Source organism: Malaclemys terrapin, chromosome 8 (genome assembly GCF_027887155.1).
Source record: "Malaclemys terrapin pileata isolate rMalTer1 chromosome 8, rMalTer1.hap1, whole genome shotgun sequence".
In the NCBI taxonomy this organism is placed as follows: Eukaryota; Metazoa; Chordata; order Testudines; family Emydidae; genus Malaclemys; species Malaclemys terrapin.
The window spans coordinates 56,516,723-56,537,549 of NC_071512.1; the positions used below are offsets into that span (position 1 = coordinate 56,516,723).

At 43.3% G+C, this 20,827-nt stretch overlaps 1 protein-coding gene across 2 annotated transcripts in view; it reads left to right on the forward strand.

The window, feature by feature from the left end:
* Window positions 1-20,827, forward strand: part of RGL1 (ral guanine nucleotide dissociation stimulator like 1) — a 105,166-nt gene that overhangs the window by 65,908 nt on the left and 18,431 nt on the right. For both annotated transcript variants that reach the window (XM_054037455.1, XM_054037456.1), the window contains 9 exons: window positions 517-641; window positions 1,601-1,816; window positions 7,192-7,295; window positions 8,635-8,719; window positions 13,050-13,139; window positions 15,699-15,785; window positions 17,682-17,714; window positions 19,860-19,981; window positions 20,678-20,767. In XM_054037455.1, the coding sequence (XP_053893430.1) occupies window positions 517-641; window positions 1,601-1,816; window positions 7,192-7,295; window positions 8,635-8,719; window positions 13,050-13,139; window positions 15,699-15,785; window positions 17,682-17,714; window positions 19,860-19,981; window positions 20,678-20,767 (952 nt within the window). The remainder of the gene's footprint in view (window positions 1-516; window positions 642-1,600; window positions 1,817-7,191; window positions 7,296-8,634; window positions 8,720-13,049; window positions 13,140-15,698; window positions 15,786-17,681; window positions 17,715-19,859; window positions 19,982-20,677; window positions 20,768-20,827) is intronic.

Below are 20,827 nucleotides of genomic sequence, written 5' to 3' on the forward strand. Positions count from 1 at the left end.
CAACTTTGCAGAGCAGGAAGAACCATATTGGGTTACTCTCTCTTCTCCCCAGCTTGAGCCACACCAGGACTTCTATAGGACCCCAGGCAGGAGAGTATACTACCAAGGAAATGTCTAACACCCCACCCTTCCATACAGGAGAGTCTAAATCTGAATGCAAAGGGTCCCCTATGCACTGAATGTGGGACACTATCTGGCCCTTTGATAGTTCAATTTTTTTTAGGTTATAAAGCATATTGACTATCAAAGGGTGGATTAATGAGGTTCTGCTATAGGAGGGAGACATTTTTATACCTGCAAGTCTTGTCTGTGTTGGTTGTAAATTCTTCAGAGGAAGGACTGTATTCCATTATGTGTCTCACTACAATGCCTAGCATGAGAGAGCCCTGACATCAGTTAGGATCTGTAGGCTCCACTATAATACAGATAAATAATGGTAATAATAAACAATGGCTTTAATTAACTGTTTAGCATGTGTATGTTACCAAGTAATATTATATTTTCCATGCTGGACAGATGGGTTCCATAACACCTTCAGTTTCAGCCTTGATGAGGAAGAGGAAATGGAGACTGGTGGGCCAGAAGAGTTCTCTTTTTTCCCAGAAGACCTTGTGGCAGAGCAATTAACATACATGGATGCAGTAAGTACTGTGTACATTTAGGGGGGAAAGCTACTGGGGAAAATGCTAGGGTACTTAGTGTTGTTATTTTAATCTTTCTTTTAACTCATGTTAACCAATACAAATGTAGTGTTCCAAAAAGCTGCTAGCCTTATCAGGGCAGCAACACAGAACTCTTTTAGGTTACCTGATCCTATTTCAGCCAGTTGGATTGTTTCATTCAGCCAAGGGTTTTTAAAATTGTGTGTGTGTGAATATATATTGCTAGTTCATGGCCTTTTTGCAAAGATCAAGGATAGCATAGTATATGTTTAATATCTGATACCGGTTGTGACTATATCTCACACTTGCATAGACGTCTATAATTACTATGCTCATACTAGTCTGTTCTTGTGGATAGTATTGGTATCTTTTGATATGCAGATAAAGGTGTGTGTGTGTGCATAAATAGATATACTCATACTGTATATGTGATATGTGTGTACACAAGACACGCTTTCCCCCCTCACTCCCCTCCCCCCCCCGTTAGCTTTTTGCCAGCCAGGATGGAAAACATTTAACCCCTACCCCAAACACACACACACGGTCATTCAGTGAACCAAAGAAAAGAAGGCTGGTCAATCAGTGTGGGGGTGGGAGGGAACCCAGCTGAATGTGACAGTGGTACAGCACCCCCTGGAAGACGGCATCCAGGGTGACTGCCCGGCTTCTCCTCCCCAAGAACCAGCCCTGTGCAGCCGTCCATTAGCTCAAACAAGCTAAATGTTCTAAGTACTTTTTAGCTGACCATGATGCATTTCCTTTTTGTCCTCAAGTATATATGGAGCAGAGTAAATATTCATATCAGAGAAAATGAGCATTTATCTGTTAATACACTCTCAGTTTTAGATCCAGCATACTGTAAAAAGATTTATTTCTACATATTAACAATAGGAATCTCAGAGAGCCCTGTCGATTTACAAACCTCTTTCTTGTTCTAGAAGCTCTTTAAGAAAGTGGTGCCCCACCATTGCTTGGGGTGCATCTGGTCTCGGAGGGATAAGAAAGAAAACAAACACTTGGCACCCACCATCAGAGCCACCATCTCTCAGTTCAATACAGTTACCAAATGTGTCGTCAGCACCATCCTGAAGGGCAAGGACCTCAAAACACAGCAGAGAGCCAAGATCATTGAGAAATGGATTCATATTGCACATGTAAAGCATTCGTTCTGTCCTGTTTCAGTTAATGGTGATTTGGGAGGTGGGGGGGTCATGTGCTTTGTCCACAGGTTATTTTTCACACTGACTCCCTTGGTGGCCTTGAGCAAGATCCTGCATTTCCCCATCCTGAAAATGGGGTTGTTAATGCTGCCTTATCACAGCGTTGCGAGTGTTAATGAGTGGATGATGCATGTGCTTCGAAGGTAGGAAGTGCTGTGTCAGTGCTATTATTATGGTGAGAGAGGTTTGCAAAGTCAAACAATTCATCTTCCCTAGGAAAGAAAAATGACTAATCTTCTTGAAGGAAGTGGAATTCTGTCGAAGTCCTCTTAAAGTTAGATGCATTAGGCCATATTTCCCAAGGAAAGTGTAACAGGAATGTAATAAGGTCATTGATGGTGCCCACAAAACCTCACATAGACTGGGTGGTTACATCTACAGCCCATTTGCTCACTCAGGTATGTGTTTTGCTTACACACAGTCAAATGTTAATGAGTGCAGAGGATGCATGCATCATTTTTGTGTGTCCCCCTGTTGCATCCTTATTTGAAAGTTTGTCCCATCTGTTGTTTTGAGAGGGGAGTTCTCCAGTATCCTCTAATTTTTCTGCCCTTTTACTCCTCTTCACACCTTTTATAAAAGGCCTCCACACTGCTGATAGCCTGCACCATAATTTAGGGCAGGCAGGGTCTAGATGAAGCTCCCTCTAGAGCCTCGATCAGTCAGAGGGGTCAATGGAGAGTGATAGGTGTTCTCCCTTTGACGGACTCAGTGCAATGATTCTGCAGCATTCTTTCTTAGTCCTTGGTGCCATGAGGGTGCAGAGTAGGGGTGAGAAACCGAGCTTGATTTCAAGCGAGGGCCTTTCCACATGGTAGCACTCTGTGTTATTAATAGACTAGTGGACTCTCAAGGCCTAAATTTATTAATACTCCTTTATCAGCTATCCAGGAATGATTGCATCCCTCTTGATGCTTCATGACTTTTGAGTAAACTGTGTGAGATGATTCAGGGACAATCTTTAAATATCATAAGAACATAAGAATGGCCATGCTGGATCAGAACAATGGTCTGTCTAGCCCAGTATCCTGTCTCTGACAATGGCCAGTACCAGAACTTCAGGGGAAGTGTTCAAAACAGGGCAGTTGGAGTCATCCAACCCTGTCTTCTCATCCCAGCTTCTGGCAGTCAGAGGTTTAGGGTTGCCCTGAACATGGGGTTGCATCCCTGACCATCTTGGCTAATAGCCATTGATGGACCTATTTTCCATGAATTTATCCAGTTCTTTTTTCAACCCACTTATAGTTTTCAGCATCACAACATCCCATGGCAATGAGTTCCACAGGTTAACTTGTGTTATGTGGGAAAAGTACTTTTGCTTGTTTGTTTTAAACCTGCTGGCTGTTAGTTTCATCAGGTAACCCCTGTTTTTTGTATTGTGTGAAAGGGCAAATAACACTTCTCTATTCACTTTTTCTATACCATTCATCATTTTATAGACACCCCCCCTACCCCCGTCTCACTTCTCTAATCTGAACAGCACTAATCTTTTTAGTCTTTCCTTGTATGGAAGCCATTGCTTGCACTTCTCTGAACCTTTTCTAATTCTACTGTATCCTTTTATGAGATGTGGCAAACAGAACTGGACACAACATTCAAGGGGTAGGCAAAGAAATATGAGTAAAACAGTAAAAGGTGCTTCCTGTGCCCTTTGCTTTAATCCCAGTTTGTGTTTCTCCTGTTCCAAATGGGAAACTGGGCTTCTGAGCAAATGGAAACTATTTTGAAGGAATCGAATGCAAGTGAGATTCTATGTATCGGCTACCAGAAAAACAAAATCCCTTAGAAATAATTCGTCTTCGTCTTCAACAGGTAATTGTAATTTCTTTCCTTCTCCATTTATAAATCCCATAAAACTAGAATTTAAAACACGAGATCACTAAACTAGATATTTTCTTACTTAAACACAACTTATTTCAAAGTAAAGTAAATGGTAAGATTTAGATAAATGATCAGACACAAAATTTATAATAATAATAGTAAAAGTATTTTGGGGAAAAAGTAGAAAAATTAAGTTTTTGCTCATAGTATTGTTGTTTTGAATAACCCTTGACACTGCAATATATTTGCTTATGGAATCATTTACTTTGTCCATTGGGCATGGTCCCTAGTTTGTAGTTACAGATTTACTCAAAAGAACAGAAGAAATGTTAGGAAAGGCCGTCTGGTTCAAGATGCCTGCCCTTTCTTTGCTTCACCTTAATCCTATTCCCTGCTTTTTCTCCATACCCCAGGTATCTCTAGAACTCCTTTTTACTCTTTGCTTCAGTTGCTTTCCCTAGTAATTGATTCCATATGTTTCTCACTTGTTTGCATGATATCATTTTGTCTGAGTTCCTTCAGCAATCCTGGCTTCCTAATTTTTTAGATTGTATCTTCTATTTGTTGGATGCTTCATGAACAGTGCTCATGAGGGCTGGGCTGCTGGCACTGAGATAGTTTTGTTTTAATGCTTCAGTGTTCCTTTAAAAATAAATCTAACGCACATTAAAGAGATACAAAATAAGCAATACTTAAATATCAGGACAAATATTGAGTTTTTCAGTCTTAATTTGTTTTTATGCCTCTAGAAGCAAAATTGTTAGTATTGGCACCTAGACAGGTGGGAATGGATGGCTCAGGGAACTCTGCTGGCTGACTCTAGGCACGTTGCTTCAACTTTCTGTCCCTCCGTTTCCCCACCTGTAAAATGGGGCTAATGATCCCTCCTTTGTAAAGCACTTTGAGCTTGACTGATGAAAAGGGCACATTAAGGATTAGGTATTATTATGGGAAGTAGAGTCTTTCACCTCTACATTGGCAGTTCTAATTCAGCCTAAATCAGTAGGTGACCAACTTCTGTTATCATCTGATGTTTCTTTGAAGGCCAGTGTGAAATGGCTTAGATGGTGTCAGTCTTGTTTTCTGGTACACAGGTGTCAATCACAAAAACCATCATCCAAGGTATTAATGGACACCCTTGTTTGGAAGTGTAAGAGGCGAAGATTGAATGGAGATTAAGCTACCTTCTCATTCCTAGGGGTGGTCCCTCAAGGACAGGGGATGCCTATTGAGAGGGTAGCGGGAGTGGCAGGGGAAGTCTGGACTGTCACTGCCCACATAGTATCTGATCTTTGACCTTCAGCTTCCAGGACTGTCAATCTAGCATCTTTCAGCAGTCCTAAATTCACACACAAAATTAAATACTGCAGCCCTAGTTGAACCCATGAAGAATGCATATGCACACTCAGTCAAATAATTGCATGGGCAGAATAGCTAGCTACACATATAGTTCCATACTTCCAAATGGAATTGCTTATGTTGCATGCACAAATGAATGTTTTGCCTGTGCTTGAGAATCTGCCCGTTAAACTGAAATTAGTCACTAAAAAAATGACTCTGTAACAGGGCCAGCTCCAGGCACCAGCGAAGGAAGCAGGTGCTTGGGGCGGCCAATGGAAAGGGGCGGCACGTCCGGGAATTCGGTGGCGGGTCCCTTAGTCCCTCTCCTCCTCTTTGAGCTGCTGCCGAAGTGCCGCCGAAGAGGAAGAGAGGGAGCAAGGGACCCGCTGCTGAAGAATGAAGCGGCGCGATTGAGCTGCCGCCGAAGTGCCGCCAATTGGCTTTATCTTTTTTTTTTTCCCGCTTCGCCGCTTGGGGAGGCGAAAAAGCTGGAGCTGGGCCTGCTCTGTAAATAAGGCAGTGTGGGGTTCCATGCTTATTGTCTGTCAATGATCTTCAGAGCCAATTTGATATGTTTAAAAGTCAAGATATGTTTTTCTAACTGCCAGCCCTTCAGACTCCACCTCGGATCTAAAATTACTAAGCAAGAACGGCCAATTTTCTACATTAAATATTTTCTTTAAAAATAAAAAAGGAATCACTAATTGCCTATTAAAATTCCTTTTTAAAATCAAGGTTATTTTTGAGTATTTCAGGTACAGGAAAGCTTCTGATTGTTTTATGTATGTGTCACTTAAAAAGAGGCAAAGCAATTCTTAAAAAAAACCCTGAGGCAGAAAAATGTTGGCTAAAGTTTAGCCTGTAGTGAACAAAATGAACATCTGAAAACATGGATATATAATGGGAGTCCTGATGTTTTTCTTAAATCCAGTGGAAGCTGTAAACTAAAGATGGGCCCACACTGGCACCTACTTTCCCAACCTCTTTCATGTTTGGGGAGCAGAGTGTTTCAGGATCAGATTTCTGGATCCAAACCATCCCCTATGGTTTGGATTCTGACCTGAGCCCAAACCAAGAAGAAGCCTGTTTTCTACTGTTGCCAAAGATCTTGTGAGAAAGCTGTTTTGTGAGATTTTGGCACAAGGTGCCAGAAATCTTACAAGGAATAGCTTTCGAGCTTTTGGTATCATCAGGTCTGACCCTGAACTTTTGAATAATGCCTTTGGCCCCAACTACAGTCTTTTGATACCAACCTTAGTACAAACCTAGCCCAATTGCCATCACCGTATGCTCTGCTACTCTCTAATATTAACATTATAAGGTAAATTCTTAAACAGCATCTAATGTTGTGCATAGCTCGTGCTCATAAACATGTGAGTAACGTTAGAGGCTGCATTTAAAAATGTGACTTTTAATGTTAATATTAGAGACTAGCAGAGCAGGTGGTATTTGCATGTGCATGCATGAACTGCTGGGCTGTGGACACACTTTCATGAGTTCTTCGGAGAGCGGGTTAGTCACAGGATGCTTGTTCTTTTTCCACCTCCTCCTTCCTTCCATATAAGCCTCTGTTATAATTGCCACAAAGATGTTGTGTGATTACAAATGGGAGGGAGATGTCTTTGAGCCAGTCTCTCTATTCAGATGTGCTCCCCCCATGGAGAGGTTTGAGGGCTCTTACCTTAAACAACGTACACGCCTGAATATGTTGATCTTTTGTGTGTATTTTTAAATTGTCATTTAGTTTGGCAAGGTTCATCATTTTAAATTCAACTTGCAAATAGGCAGGCCCCAACTTTTCCCAGCAGGGGGAGAAGGTAATTATAAAGTGCTTGTTAATAGGATAAAGTTTGTTTTCTTTAGCTTGACTTCAGAGACCCACCTCCACTAGTATTTTTACTAGGAGAGCTGGAAGCTATACAAAAAAATGAAAGTGAAGAAAACAAGGATTAAGTGCCAAAACCTATAAAGGTTTTGGTAGGTGGGGAGGGAAAGGGGAGCCATTTTTGATGCCCTATATTTGTACAGCTGCCTATTGAGCAGTAAGAATTCACCACAGCTGTGAGATTAGAAAAACAGGAAATCGCCAGCTCACTTGTAATATTGATCTTTAACTCTCCTTTATTTTTTATTCCCTCCCTTTACAGGAATGTAGGATCCTGAAGAATTTTTCCTCCTTGAGGGCCATTGTTTCAGCACTACAGTCCAACTCCATCTACCGGTTAAAGAAGACCTGGGCGTCTGTTCCAAAGTAATCCTCCCACTCTCCTTTTAGCCCCTTTCCTCTGACTGGCCCACAACAAAAACAAAGTACGGTTATGCTTAGGGCAGGTCTATAGTACAAATTTTTGCTGATGCAAATAATAAGACCGCCACAATTAGTGTATTGTTTGTGAGTGTGCATACTTGGTTTCTTGCATTGGCAGTGCGCATGCTCACCACGAGTGCTTGGGTTGATGCATGGTGATGTGCACCATGGGTAGGTAGCCTAGAGTGCAACCCCCCCACCATCCAATCCATTGTCTTTTGGGAAGTTTTAGCAAAGCATGGTGGGGCAGATGTGAGTCACACAAGGGTGACTGGGAGCAAGGGGTCAATTTCCCAGCATGCAACTGTCTCCATTCCATAATGTTATCTAAATCTCATACTTTTCATGCCTTTTTTAAAAATACCACAAACCCATGCAGCCCTCCTCACTGTCCGCCATCTCTGACAGAAGCATGGAGCCTGCACAGCTCTGCACTACTGTCATAAGCATCGCAAGCACAGAACGCACAATCCTGTGGTATTTGCAGAGCCGTAAGAAAAAAACTAATCTGCATGGAACATGAGGATTTCTTGGCAGACAGATTGCTGTGGGACATAGCGAGAACCAAATCAAGGTGATTGGTGGCATTCACTGGGTAGCTGTCGATGTTGGAGCACTGCTTCTGGGCCCAAGAAACAAGCACTGACTGGTAGGATTCCATCATAACACAGGCTTGGGATGATGAGCAGCGGCTGCAGAACTTTCAGATACTCAAGGCCACATTCCTGGATCTGTGTGCCAAGCTCACCTCAACCCTCCAGTGCAAGGTTGCCAAGATGAGAGCTGCACTGACAGTGGAGAAGCAAGTAGCAATCGCACTGTGGAAACTTGCAATGCCGGATTGCTACCGGTCAGTGGGCAACCATTTTGGAGTTGGAAAATCCACTGTGGGGGCTGCTGTGTGTGCAGGGCTGTTACGACTGTGACTGTCAGCAACATGCAGGACATAGTGGATGGATTTGCAGCAATGGGATTCCCAGGCTGCAGTGGAGCAATGGATGGCACGCATATCCCTGTTTGGCACCATACAACCCTACCACAGAGAACATCAACAGAAAGGGTTACTTTTCATGGTTATGCAATCTTGCAAAATGCTGAGCCAGCAGCAATAGGAGTTGAGGAGGCTCAACACCTCAGTGGATGGGTCTCTTTGCTAACCCACCTTTTACATGTTTGATTGTTGTCTAGTCCTTCATCACTGTGGAAAACTGCTTAATAATGATGTAGGCTTGATTTAGGGTGCTTTGTAATCAATAATTGACTTAATTCCTCTTCTGCCTAGGGACAGGATGCTGATGTTCGAAGAGCTGTCCGATATCTTCTCAGACCATGACAATTATCTGACAAGTAGAGAGCTGCTAATGAAGGTGAGAATGAGGCTGAGAGCAAGAGTTATGATCTGTGTCAGTGCTGAACCCTGTCGCCTATCCAGTCGCCCAAACCCACGCCCCCGGGCTCCATTGTAGGGAGCCTTACAGAGCACAGTTCTGTGGCATGCAAGGAGTGTGCATGCCTGCTTCCTGTGTGACCTTTCTGCCCCCTGGCACAGCAAAATTGCATTGGTTCCACTGGCACTGATGCCATGCACAACTGGAAGGCTGGGATGGATTATGGGATTTGCCTACTGGTGAACAGGTGCTGCGGAAGTGTTGAGATATCTGTTGTCTCACTGAGGAGCGCAGCTCAAAGAAGTTGCAAAATAGCACAACGGCAAAGGATGCAGAAGTACTTCCCAGTAATACAGCTGTTCTAGATAGCCTTTCAATTAGTCATAAGTTCATCTAGAAAGGTTCGGTACTGATGAGCATAAAAAAATACAGAGAACAGATTCTCAGCAGCTGTAAATTGTCATAGCTCCTTTGACTGCAGTGGGAGTTATGCCAGTTTACTCCAGCTGAGGATTTCATCCAAGATGTTTGTCCAAACTATCCCCACCTTCTTGGAACTACACAACAGGGCTGGGAATCTGGAAGGAGCAGGCTTCCTGCTGTGTGTGTGGCCAGAAATGCCACAAAAAGTCTATGTTGCAGTAGTATGCGAATTCTGCTATCAGACCGGGGTGAACCCCAAAAGTTCCGAGGCCACTGAAAATGAGAAATACTGGTAGTGAAGCATGTTGGTATGAACCTTTTAGAAACTAAGGGAAGGTTCAATTAGATTTCTCTGAGCTCTGTCTAATTCAGTCTGTTTCTATCTGGTCTATATCTAGTCTGTCTAGAATTTATAATTCACCTCAGCATTATAATGTCCAGCACTGAATTTTGGGCAAAGGCTCAGTGATGGTGGGTGATTTTATTCAAACTTGGTGGGCAGTAGCTACTTATGAGCCATTTATCAAAATGTTTTACAGCAGGTGAAATAGTAATAAATATTGAGAGGAGTCCTTATCTATCCAGACCAGTTCAATTAACTAAATGTTAAACATTCCCGAGAACAGACCTATTGGCTCCTGCCAGAACTTATTCTGCAAACCATTCTGAAGGCAATGAAATGAGCTTATGATGATCTCGCCCAGCTGTTTTATTTAACTTTGTTCAACTTGTGACAACCCGAAGACTAGCTTCAGATGAAGCCTGGAAGTCTCTCTTTCCTAATTGTGAGGATTGCCACATCCTTGAATAGTCTCCCCAAGGAAGTTGTAGTAGACCTATCACTTGAGACATCTAAAGCTGGAGTGGACCAAAACAATTGAATATAGTTTTGACAGGGCAGCATCTCGCTCCTGTCTCTTTTCTAAATACAAACTGCTTGGAGACCACCTTCTGTTCAAACACTTTGTGCAATTTATTTAGTGTTCTCCCCATCACTGTTACAAACCTGTGCAGCATTGTGTTTACAAGCATACTGTCCTTAGTTCACTCAGCCAAGAAACGTGGAGTCAGAAAAGATTTTCTACCAAGAGATCTCTCCTGGCTCTGCCTTGCAAAAGCCTGCCAGTCTCTCTCTGCTCCCCTCAGCATTTCCTTCCTGTGTCTTTTCTATTTTCTAATCTAATGAGCTCATTAGCATTTTGGGCTCTCCTCAGCCCATCCCAGCCTATCAATTAGGCACAGTTTTACCCCTCAGGTTTATTCTGGGGTGCTATAATTGGTGGTCAGTGATCAGAGTGCTAGTACAGCTGCTGTTGCCCAGCACTCTGTCACAGTACTGTATGGAATAAGCCAGAAGTGGCTTGGTGGGTGAACCAAGAGGTCTTTCCATCTCTAAAATCTAGAGTACTACAAGCCTTCTGCACCATGTGCATGAGTAATTCTTCTGTGGTTTGGAACTTATTTAAATCAGCTTCTGTACCAAATGACTAGAGGATAGCTAATGTGACACCAATTTTTAAAAAGGGCTCCAGAGATGATCCCAGCAATTACAGGCCAATAAGCGTGACTTCAGTACCAGGCAAATTGATTGAAAATATAGTAAAGAACAGAATTATCAGACACATAGATTAACATAATTTGTTAGGGAAGAATCAACATGGTTTTTGTAAAGGGAAATCATGCCTCACCAATCTACTAGAATTCTTTGAGGGGGTCAACAAGCATGTGGACAAGGGGGATTCAGTGGATATAGTATACTTAGATTTTCAGAAAGCCGTTGACAAGGTCCCTCACTCAAGGCTCTTAAGCAAAGTAAGCTGTCATAGGATAAGAGGGAAGGTCCTCTCATGGATCGGTAACTAGTTAGAAGATAGGAAACAAAGGATAGGAATAAATGGTCAGTTTTCAGAATGGAGAGAGGTAAATAGTGGTGTTCCCCAGGGTTCTGTTCTGGGACCAATCCTATTCAACATATTCATAAATGATCTAGAAAAAGGGGTAAACAGAAAGTGATAAAATTTGCAGATGATACAAAACTACTCAAGATAGTTACATCCAAAGCAGACTGTGAAGAGCTACAAATGGATCTCACAAAACTGGGTGACTAGGCAACAAAATGGCAGATGAAATTCAGTATTGATCAAGGCAAAGTAATGCACATTGGAAAACATAACCACAACAAAAATGATGGGGATCTAAATTAGCTGTTACCACCAAGGAGAGAGATCTTGGCGTCATTGTGGATAGTTCTCTGAAAACATCCACTCAATGTCCAGCAGCAGTCAAAAAAGCTAACAGAATGTTGGAAATCATTAAGAAAGGGATAGATAATAAGGCAGAAAATATCATATCGCCTCTATATAAATCCATGGTATGCCCATATCTTGACTACTGTGTGCAGATGTGGTTGCCCCATCTCAAAAAAGATATACTGTATTGGAATTGGAAAAGGTTCAGAAAAGGGCAACAAAAATGATTAGGAGTATGGAACACCTTCCATATGAGAAGGGATTAATAAGATTCGGACTTTTCAGTTTGGAAAAGAGATGACTAAGGGGGGATATGATAAAGGTCTATAAAATCATGACTGCTATAGAGAAAGTAAATAAGGAAGTGTTATTTTCTCCTCCTCATAACACAAGTTCTAGAGGTCACCAAATGAAATTAATAGGCAGCAGGTTTAAAACAAACAAAAGGAAGTATTTCTTCACACAACATACAGTCAACCTGTGGAACTCTTTGCCAGAGGATGTTGTGAAGGCCAAGAATATAGCGGAGTTCAAAAAAGAACTAGATAAATTCATGGAGGATAGGTCCATCAATGGCTATTAGCCAGGATGGATATGGTGTCCCTAGCCTCTGTTTGCCAGAAGCTGGGAATGGACGACAGTGGATGGATCACTTGATGATTACCTGTTCTGTTCATTCCCTCTGGGGCACCGGGCATTGTCGGAAGTCAGGATACTGGGCTAGATGGCCTCTGGTCTGACCCAATATAGCCATTCTTATGGTCTTATGGGAGTCCAGGCTTCTAGGTTCCATTTCTGTCTCTGCGACTTACTGTTATATGACCCTGGGCAAGTCACTTAAACTCCTTGTTTTCCCCAACTATAAAATAGGTGTTGTATTACTCACCTATCTGATAGGAATGTTGGGAGTCTTGATTAATTCACATTTATAAAGTGTCTGGAGAGCCTACAAAAGGAGCTTTACAAATGCAAATTATTATTTATTATTGTTTTGGGACTCACTAGAAAAAGGGGGTCATAATCTCAGAAATAAATTAACGTCACAAGGCAAAGGCTACAGAACTGTTATGAAATATGGCTCCCATTCATATAGTTATTGGAAAACCTAAATCCCTCAGCCTCGAATTGTACAAATCTAAAACAAACACTTTTATTTCCTGAATGTCTCTGTATTACTCGGAAAACCATAGAGGTTAGTCATCATATCATAGAGTCACTGTATAAAAAAAGAAAAACACCACCGTGTAGGGGAGATGTTTACTTGTAAAATTGCTGATTGCGAAATAAGTTAACCGTCTAAGGACAAAAGGCCCAGAAGCTGCGTTCGGATGAGAATCCAAATGTATGGCACATATTCAAGCTTCTTGAATTTAAAAATCTCAGTTGATTTGTGGTTCTTCTAAGCTTCGCCTGGGCCAGGACTGTTTTGCAGACAAACTCCCTTGTGGTAATTTGGTATGATTGTCTCCAACAAACCCCAGCAGTGCAGAAGCCTTAACGTTTTTTTTAAAACAAGCAAAAAGGTTAAGCACGCATTTCTGAACCTCAGGGCAGTGTGGCTCAGCTGGGTGAATTTTCAGGTATTTCAATCCTACCAGTAATGTCCCCCATTAATTGCCCTTTCATTCACTCCGTAGGAAGGAACATCCAAGTTTGCAAATCTGGACAGTAGTGTGAAAGAGAACCAGAAAAGGACCCAGAGGCGGCTTCAGCTCCAGAAAGATATGGTGTGTGCAGCATGCTGTTCTCTCTGAATTTATACCTGGGATAATAGAAGCAAAATCCAGAAATGCATTTTAAGAAACAGAGCACAAAGCACATTATGCCATGCAAAAACCCGAGAGTCAATACAACAGTGAGGTTGATCAACCAAGTACAGTGTCAAGGAACTTAAACAGTGAAGATTGAACACTCAGTCTTAACTCTGTCCCTTTTTACATATGGCCTAAAATATTCTTTCTGTATAAATTTCTATGTATTAATAAACAGACATTACAGTATAAAACAGAACAGAAACAGGAGTTTGTAATACATCTTTATGTACTGCACAGATATTATATGGTGTGTGCTGAACTGCCAAGCTGTAACAGAATTATTGTATGCTGTGGTGTTGTAGCCATGTCAGGTCATAGGATATTAGGGAGACAAGCTGGGTGAGGTAATATGTTCTATTGGACCAACTTTTGTTGGGGATTGAGACAAGTTTTGGGGCTTGTGCAGAGCTCTTCTTCCAGTTTGCCAGCCCTGAAATAGAGCTCTGTGTAAGCTCAAAAGTTTGTCTCTCTCACCAACAGAAGGTGATCCAATAAAAGATAGCACCTCCCTACCTTGTGTCTCTAAACTGTCACAAGGGTGACCAGAGAGCAAGTGTGAAAAATTGAGACAGGGGATTGGGTAATAGGCGCCTATATAAGACTAAGCCCCAAATAACGGGACTGTCCCTATAAAATTGGGACATCTGGTCACCCTAGCTGTCACTGAGCAGATAATTTGAGAATCCCAGCTGTCCTGTGCTCCAAAAACTCCCATAAATTTACTAAACTGCCACAGGAAGTATATTTACAAAACATTAGTATCTATCAAATGCCTGAAATGAGGAAGTGCTGATGGCTGTAAAAGACTGCAGGAGTTGGAGGAGAAATGGTGGTGCCAGAGTATTTGCTGTTGCACCAATAGCCACTTATCTATCCACAGCAGGAGTAAACAAGGGTGCCTAGAGATACTTCCTTCACTTCCACCTCCATCTACCCAGTGCCCAGCCCAGCTTCTCAGGATTGGATGCAGGACTGAGGACTTGGGCCTTAATTTCAAGACTTTGAGAAATTTATACAAACCGCCGCATGAGACAGCAATAAATGATTGATGGCTGTAGGCAGATATCCATAGCTTCTGACTGGCTGGTCATCTTTCCTAAGGAAGCATAGGAGCTCTTATTCAGACTCCAGTAGCAATCTCTATTATTACCCTTTAAACAAAGCTATGTGAAAATAACCAATTTTTACTTGATAAAATGTTTACTGCAAAAAAATGAAAAGTTATATGATGTTACAGGAAAATTAGTTCTGGTCAAAGAGAAATTGTCATTCACTTCAGTGAGCTCATGAAACACACAGGAACTCTCAGGATTTTTGAGAGATCTGCTTAATTTTTATGGAATTTGCACAGGAGCTGATTCCATATGACCATAGGTGCCAATTTCCACTGTTCCCGTGGGTGCTTGACCCCACCCCTGGCCCTGCACCGCCCTCACCCCACCCCCATTCCACCCCCTTCCCTCAAGTCCCCCGCCCCTGCCCTGCCTCTTCTCCACCTACTCTCCTGAGCGCGCCACATCCCCGCTCCTCCCCCGTCCCTCCTAAGCGTTGGGAGGTAGGTGGAGGAGCAGTGCGCTGGGGGGAGGGGGGAGGGGAGGTGTAGGGCAAGAGGGGAGCTTGGCACCCACTAATTTTTCCACGGAGTCGGCACCTAAGCATAAGACGTGCCCGTTTCCGTTTTTGCCAGTGAAAACTGCTATTTACCCTGATGAAACTGGGAGTGGAACGTTTGCTGAAACAAATGGCTTTTTCAGACAAACTGATTAGGAGGAGAGATCTGGAAATGGGGGGAAATGGAAGCAAAAACTGCTAAATATTTTTCATTTTGGTTGACTGGCAAATATATGAATCTTTTTGCTGGTTTTACTAGCAGTGAGAATTTTTTCCTCACTGATGTAGAAACCCTGACACCAAATAAGGTAGAAGACTTAGGAAGGTTGAAAGTTGAGTCCTGAATTAATTAGAACACAGTGATTATCCCAAGGAGGACGTACCCAGCTTGGAGGGAAAAAATGTGAATGTAATCACACGATTTTATAACTTCATTAAAAAGCAAAGACCCACTGAGTTGAGCCATAGAAAAAGGCTATTTACACAAAGTATTAGGAGCCATCTGCACAGTCTGAAGGGAGCTGTGGGATGCTGGCGTTTGTGCTCTTTTTAACATATTTTACACTCATTCCACCTGTAGGACAGTAGGAATTCTATGTGCAGGAACTAGTGTTGCAGAGGCCCTGAATATAGCCACTCTTCAATATCCATTTGTTTATTTGAATAACAATGGCCCCATCCCACTCCCATTGAAGTCAATGGCAAAATTCCTATTGATTTAAATGGAGCAGAATCAGGCCCAGAATTTTGCTGCAGGCTTTCAGCTGACTACTCTGTATAATATATTATATCATAATGTACTGGCTGGAATTCATAGCCTTTCTCTGACAATTAACCAGACACTGCTCTGATTGTCTGCAGGGAGTCATGCAGGGTACGGTCCCCTACCTTGGCACCTTTCTTACAGACCTGACCATGCTTGACACAGCGCTGCAGGACTACATAGAGGTAGGTTTGTACAACTTCTTGAATTATAACCCCTCACCCTGCAGTTGTGATAATTGGGCCAACAAATTTACTAGCCACCACTGAGGACAAATCCTGATGGTTCTGTATGTTTCGCTTTTGTCACATCCTCATATGAAACATTCACAGACGTATAGAGGAGTTTGCAGTGTCAAAAGTTATAGATGGGGAGGATGAGCAATATTTTTATTAGGAAAAAAAGATCTCTACTGAATTTAATAATGGAGCTTATTTACTAGGACATTAAGTGTGGTACTTTGTGCTCAACATTTATGTTTTGCTTGAAAAAATCCTAATGAGAGTATAAAAGTTTTTATTATTTTATTTTAATTAAAACTTTTTAAAAAATATAAACTTCCCCCCTCCGTGTTGGGAAACTCAACACCACAAAATTGTCTTAAGTTCAGCTCTTCAACTTGAGAAGTTAAGTTCTTCAACATGCTCTTACTTCATTTTGTAACTGTTTGAGAACTGAAGGCCTTTGTGGGTAAGGATTCTCCCTCCTCTTCAGCTGGCCAATCTTAGTGTAGGCAGGGAAGGACAAGCCCAAGAGATTCTGACCAGGGGGCAGAGGTTCCATAGCAGAGGTTGGCAACGTTTGGCACGTGGCTCTCCAGGGTAAGCACCCTGGCAGGCCGGGCCAGTTTATTTACCTGCTGACGCGGCAGGTTCGGCTGATCGCGGCCCCCACTCGCCCCGGTTCGCCGCCCTGGGCCAATGGGGGCGGCGGGAAGCCGCGGCCAACACATCCCTCACCCGCGCCGCTTCTCGCCGCCCCCATTGGCCCGGGACGGCGAACCGCGGCCAGTGGGGGCTGCGATCGGCCGAACCTGCCGCGTCAGCAGGTAAATAAACTGGCCCAGCCCGCCAGGGTACTTACCCTGGTGAGCCACATGCCAAGCGTTGCCGACCCCTGTTCCATAGTATTCCAAAGGTGAATAGAATGGATGGATCTGAGGGTGAAGGAGAGAATTGGACAAATCACAGGTGAATTATGAGTGAATGGGACATGTGTGGCCAGGTGAGTTTGAGTGTGACCAAGGATCAAAGAAAGAAAATATGGGGAGTGATTTGCAGGAAAATGGGTTGCACTTTAGGGTCAGCATTTTAAAACTTGGCTGTTTGAAGCTGGCTCCTAAATCCTTATTTAGGCACCTATATAAAAATGGTCTGGTTTTCAGAGGTTTTAAACCCCTCAAATCCCAGGGAAGTCATTGGGAGCTGCAAATACTCAACACCTTTGAAAATCAGCACACTTTTTTGGATGCTTTAATATGAAATTAGGAGCTACACTTGAGGTATTCAAGTTTGAATATTTTGGTGTTGGTGTTTGTAGTGAGGATGGGCTAGAATGTTTTTGGCTGGGCTAGTAAATTTTCTTGATAGTTTTGCAAGGATCATCTCAAGGAAGCAGCTGTGACTCAGAATACACACAAAACTTAATTCTGTACTGGGTTTGTTTGCCAGTTGTGTGTGTATATGTATCCATGTGTGTTCACTTGGTGCTTACAAACTCAAGGTTTGGGAACACTGGCTTGAACCACTTGTAGTGCAGGCAGAAGTCAAGCAGATTTCTCACACACAAAGTTCTGACAGCACACATCAGCCAGACCTGAAGCATGCTATATCTGTTTCAACATTGGAACTTCCTTCTTAATCAAACTGCCATTCAGTCCAGAGACAGAGCTCCAGTAGGGCCTAGCATGCAGCTGCCAAATTCTTTACCAATCAGAAAACTCAGGTCTCTAGAAGGTCCTTGCTCAAAGAGACCATATGATTGAATTCAGCACTTCTTTCACTCTCTGACTTTATTACACTGCTGTTGAATATATGCACGTTGGATTCTTCAGTGGTCCCTGTTTTCTTTGCTTCATACAGGGTGGGCTGATAAACTTTGAGAAGAGGAGACGGGTAAGTCTGAACTGCTTCCATGACTAGCATTTTGCTGCCACCCTGTTGTAGGGAATCCTGCTTGTACTTTACTTTAGGGACTTACTCTTTTCCCCTGGTGCATTCCCAACGACCATTGACTTCAATGGGCGTTACCTGCAAATAAGGATAGAACAGTAGCAGGGCCGGCTCTGGCTTTTTTGCCGCCCCAGGCAAAAAAGCCTCCCGCTGCCCCATCATGCCCCCCAGGAGCCCGGCCGTGGGCCCGCTTTCCCTGACCGGCCGGAGCGCTGGGGGGAGGGCGGCGAGCCCGCCGCAGCTCCGCTGGCGGCCGGAGCGCCAGGAGGAGGGCGGAGAGCCAGGCCGGGGCCCCACTCTCCCTGACCGGCCGAAGTGCCAGGAGGAGGGCGGAGAGCCCGGCCGGGGCTCCACTCTCCCCGGCGGCCAGAGCGCCGGTGGGAGGGCGGCAAGCCCGGCCTGGGCGCCGCTCTCCCCGGTGGCCAGAGTGCCGGAGGGAGGGCGGCGAGCCCGCCACAGCTCTGCTCATCCCAGCGGCGAGCCCAGTCGCGGCCCCGCTCTCGGTCCGGAGCCCCGCACCACCCCCTTCCAGGTGCCGCCCCAAGCACGTGCTTGGTGGGCTGGTGCCTGGAGCCGGCCTTGAATAGTAGACCGCTATGTGTATGAACCCACACAAGCCTGAAGAGGCTGGGGAGTGAAGGAAGGACTGCCAATAATTAGATGGGTGCTACAGGGGAAAGGAAGTCCTAAGCACTAGTCAGTATACTTCTAGAACATTTATGCATGGGAACTGTACATTCACTGCCTCTGAGCATCAGTGGAAGAAGTCTGTTATCTCATAAATCCAACGTATCAACAGCAGAACAGACCCGCTAATAAGTGAAGTTTGCTTTTTAGAAAGCATAGCATGAGTCTCGTAAACTTCCTTAGTTTGCTGCATTAATCTGCTTCATTGGATCCAAAGAAAGGATGCGGAGGAGAATGAAAGGGTGACACGGGGCGGAGAAATAAATGCTCTCTGCCTGCCCTTTCAGTCTGCCCTGCATTGGTTGCACAGATAAAGAGGTAAAGAAAAGCCACGTAGAAGGCAATGTGCTTGGGTCATATCTGTCTGAATAAAGACAAACCAAAGGCAAATCTCCTTTTCAGGGACTCAGTGCAGACTTTGAGTTTTGCTGTGATAAGGCCCATTTCCTTACTCTTAACTGATTCCCAGCTCCATAAACCACATTTTAAACTTCCCTTTTATTTATGACTGGGTGGCTCAGAGTATTGATAGAGGGGCACAAAAGCTCCTGTGACTAAGTCGCCGGCCCAGTTCAGCCCAGATTGGTAGTAAATGAAAGTTGTTGCCATCTGATGGTTGGTTGGTTGGTAGTCTCAGTCCAGTTCCGAGGTGCTGAGTCTGCCCTGCCTTCCACCCTGTGCTGTAATTTACCCCTCAGCAAAGCATGTGTAAAACAATACCAAATCCAAATTCTCCATTCGTTCACACCAGGGCTAGCATGTCACACTCACATTACACAAGTATAAATGGCTGCACAACGTACAAGGCAGTGGAAGGCAGATTTCTTCATCAGTCAACGCTATGGACACCCTTGTTTGTAGTCTCAGCAATGTAAGGACCGAATAAGCACAGAGAATGAATTCCCTCTAAGGGTGGTCCATCTGGGTCAGGGATGAGGCATCTGAGTGGGACAGTATGTGGAAGCTTTCACTGCTATTTTCCATGATGTCCCTAGTCTATGACTTCAGTGTGCAGCACTGTCATTCTGGCATCTTATGCCAGTGCTAAACTCACATTAGAGTTTGTCTCTCTCAAAATCAGTCCTACTGAAAGGCAGAGTTCCTGGTGTTGGGAGATTGTCCTATTTGTCCATATTTTAGCCTGTGGAGCTTTGATGAAACTTGCAAAAACCCAAAACCTGTTTGGGAAAACAAAAGATGGATTTTGTTGTTGAAAAACTGCTTTGTGGTGTCTAAAATTGCCTGGGTATCCAGTTAAGAATGAAGCAGTCTTTAGTTTGTCCTGTGGTTATTGGTGCATGTGTTCTGCCCACTTATCCTTGCTTTGTATGTGAATGAGTCTGTATTTGGCTTTGTTTTGATTTCTAATTAAAATTCCTATTTGATTATTTGTTTCCTTAGGAGTTTGAAGTAATTGCCCAAATTAAGCTCTTGCAATCTTCCTGTAATAGCTATTGCATGACGCCAGACCAAAAATTCATCCGATGGTTCAGGAGACAGCGGCTGTTAACAGAGGAGGAGAGGTGAGACTATCAATGCACTCAAGGGGGCATGTTTTTCATGTCCAGCCTCCCATCTATGTGTATGACCTATATCTGGCTTAGATAGTCTCATAGTAATTTAAATATACTGTAAATCAAGGATACAGCATGTATGTGTGCCTTTTAGCACACAGCTGGTGAAAACTTGGTTAACACTTTGCAGGAGTTAGTTTTGAGATTGGGAATTTGGTTTTCAACTTTAAAATGTTATAGTGTGTTTTGTCTGACCTGTATGTCTGTCAGTCTGTGTGTGTGCATACATATATACACTCAGTATTACCTAGAGGTGTGAACCTATGATACATACTTCATAGTACTATAAAATTCATCGTCAAAGGACACCGATTTCAACTTAAACAGAGTGACAGTGTTCAGTCCCATCCTGCACTGTATATATAATCCCTTTTCTGAGATTGCTTTTATGATATAGTTAATATGATCAAAAAAACACATTTGAATTCTTTTTAAACTATTGTAAAAAAAAAAGCAAATACTCCTTTCCTCAAGGTACAATGTGTGCAGGCTGATGTTTCTCTGTGCTGCATTGCGGTAATCTCTTGTTGAAACTGGAGTAACTGAATATCTCTCTCTTTAAATTATTGCTAGTCTGAGGCCATATTTGCATGATGATAAAATGATATTTAACTCCCTCAAATAAATAAATCTTCCCTGTTGTAGTTATGGCCTCTCATGTGAGATAGAAGCAGCTGTTGACACTAACACCACATCACCGAAACCTCGGAAGAGTATGGTGAAGAGACTCAGCTTGTGAGTATGACAGAAGGGGTAATGGAATCTGGTGAATTAGTAGAGGAATGACCTGAATAA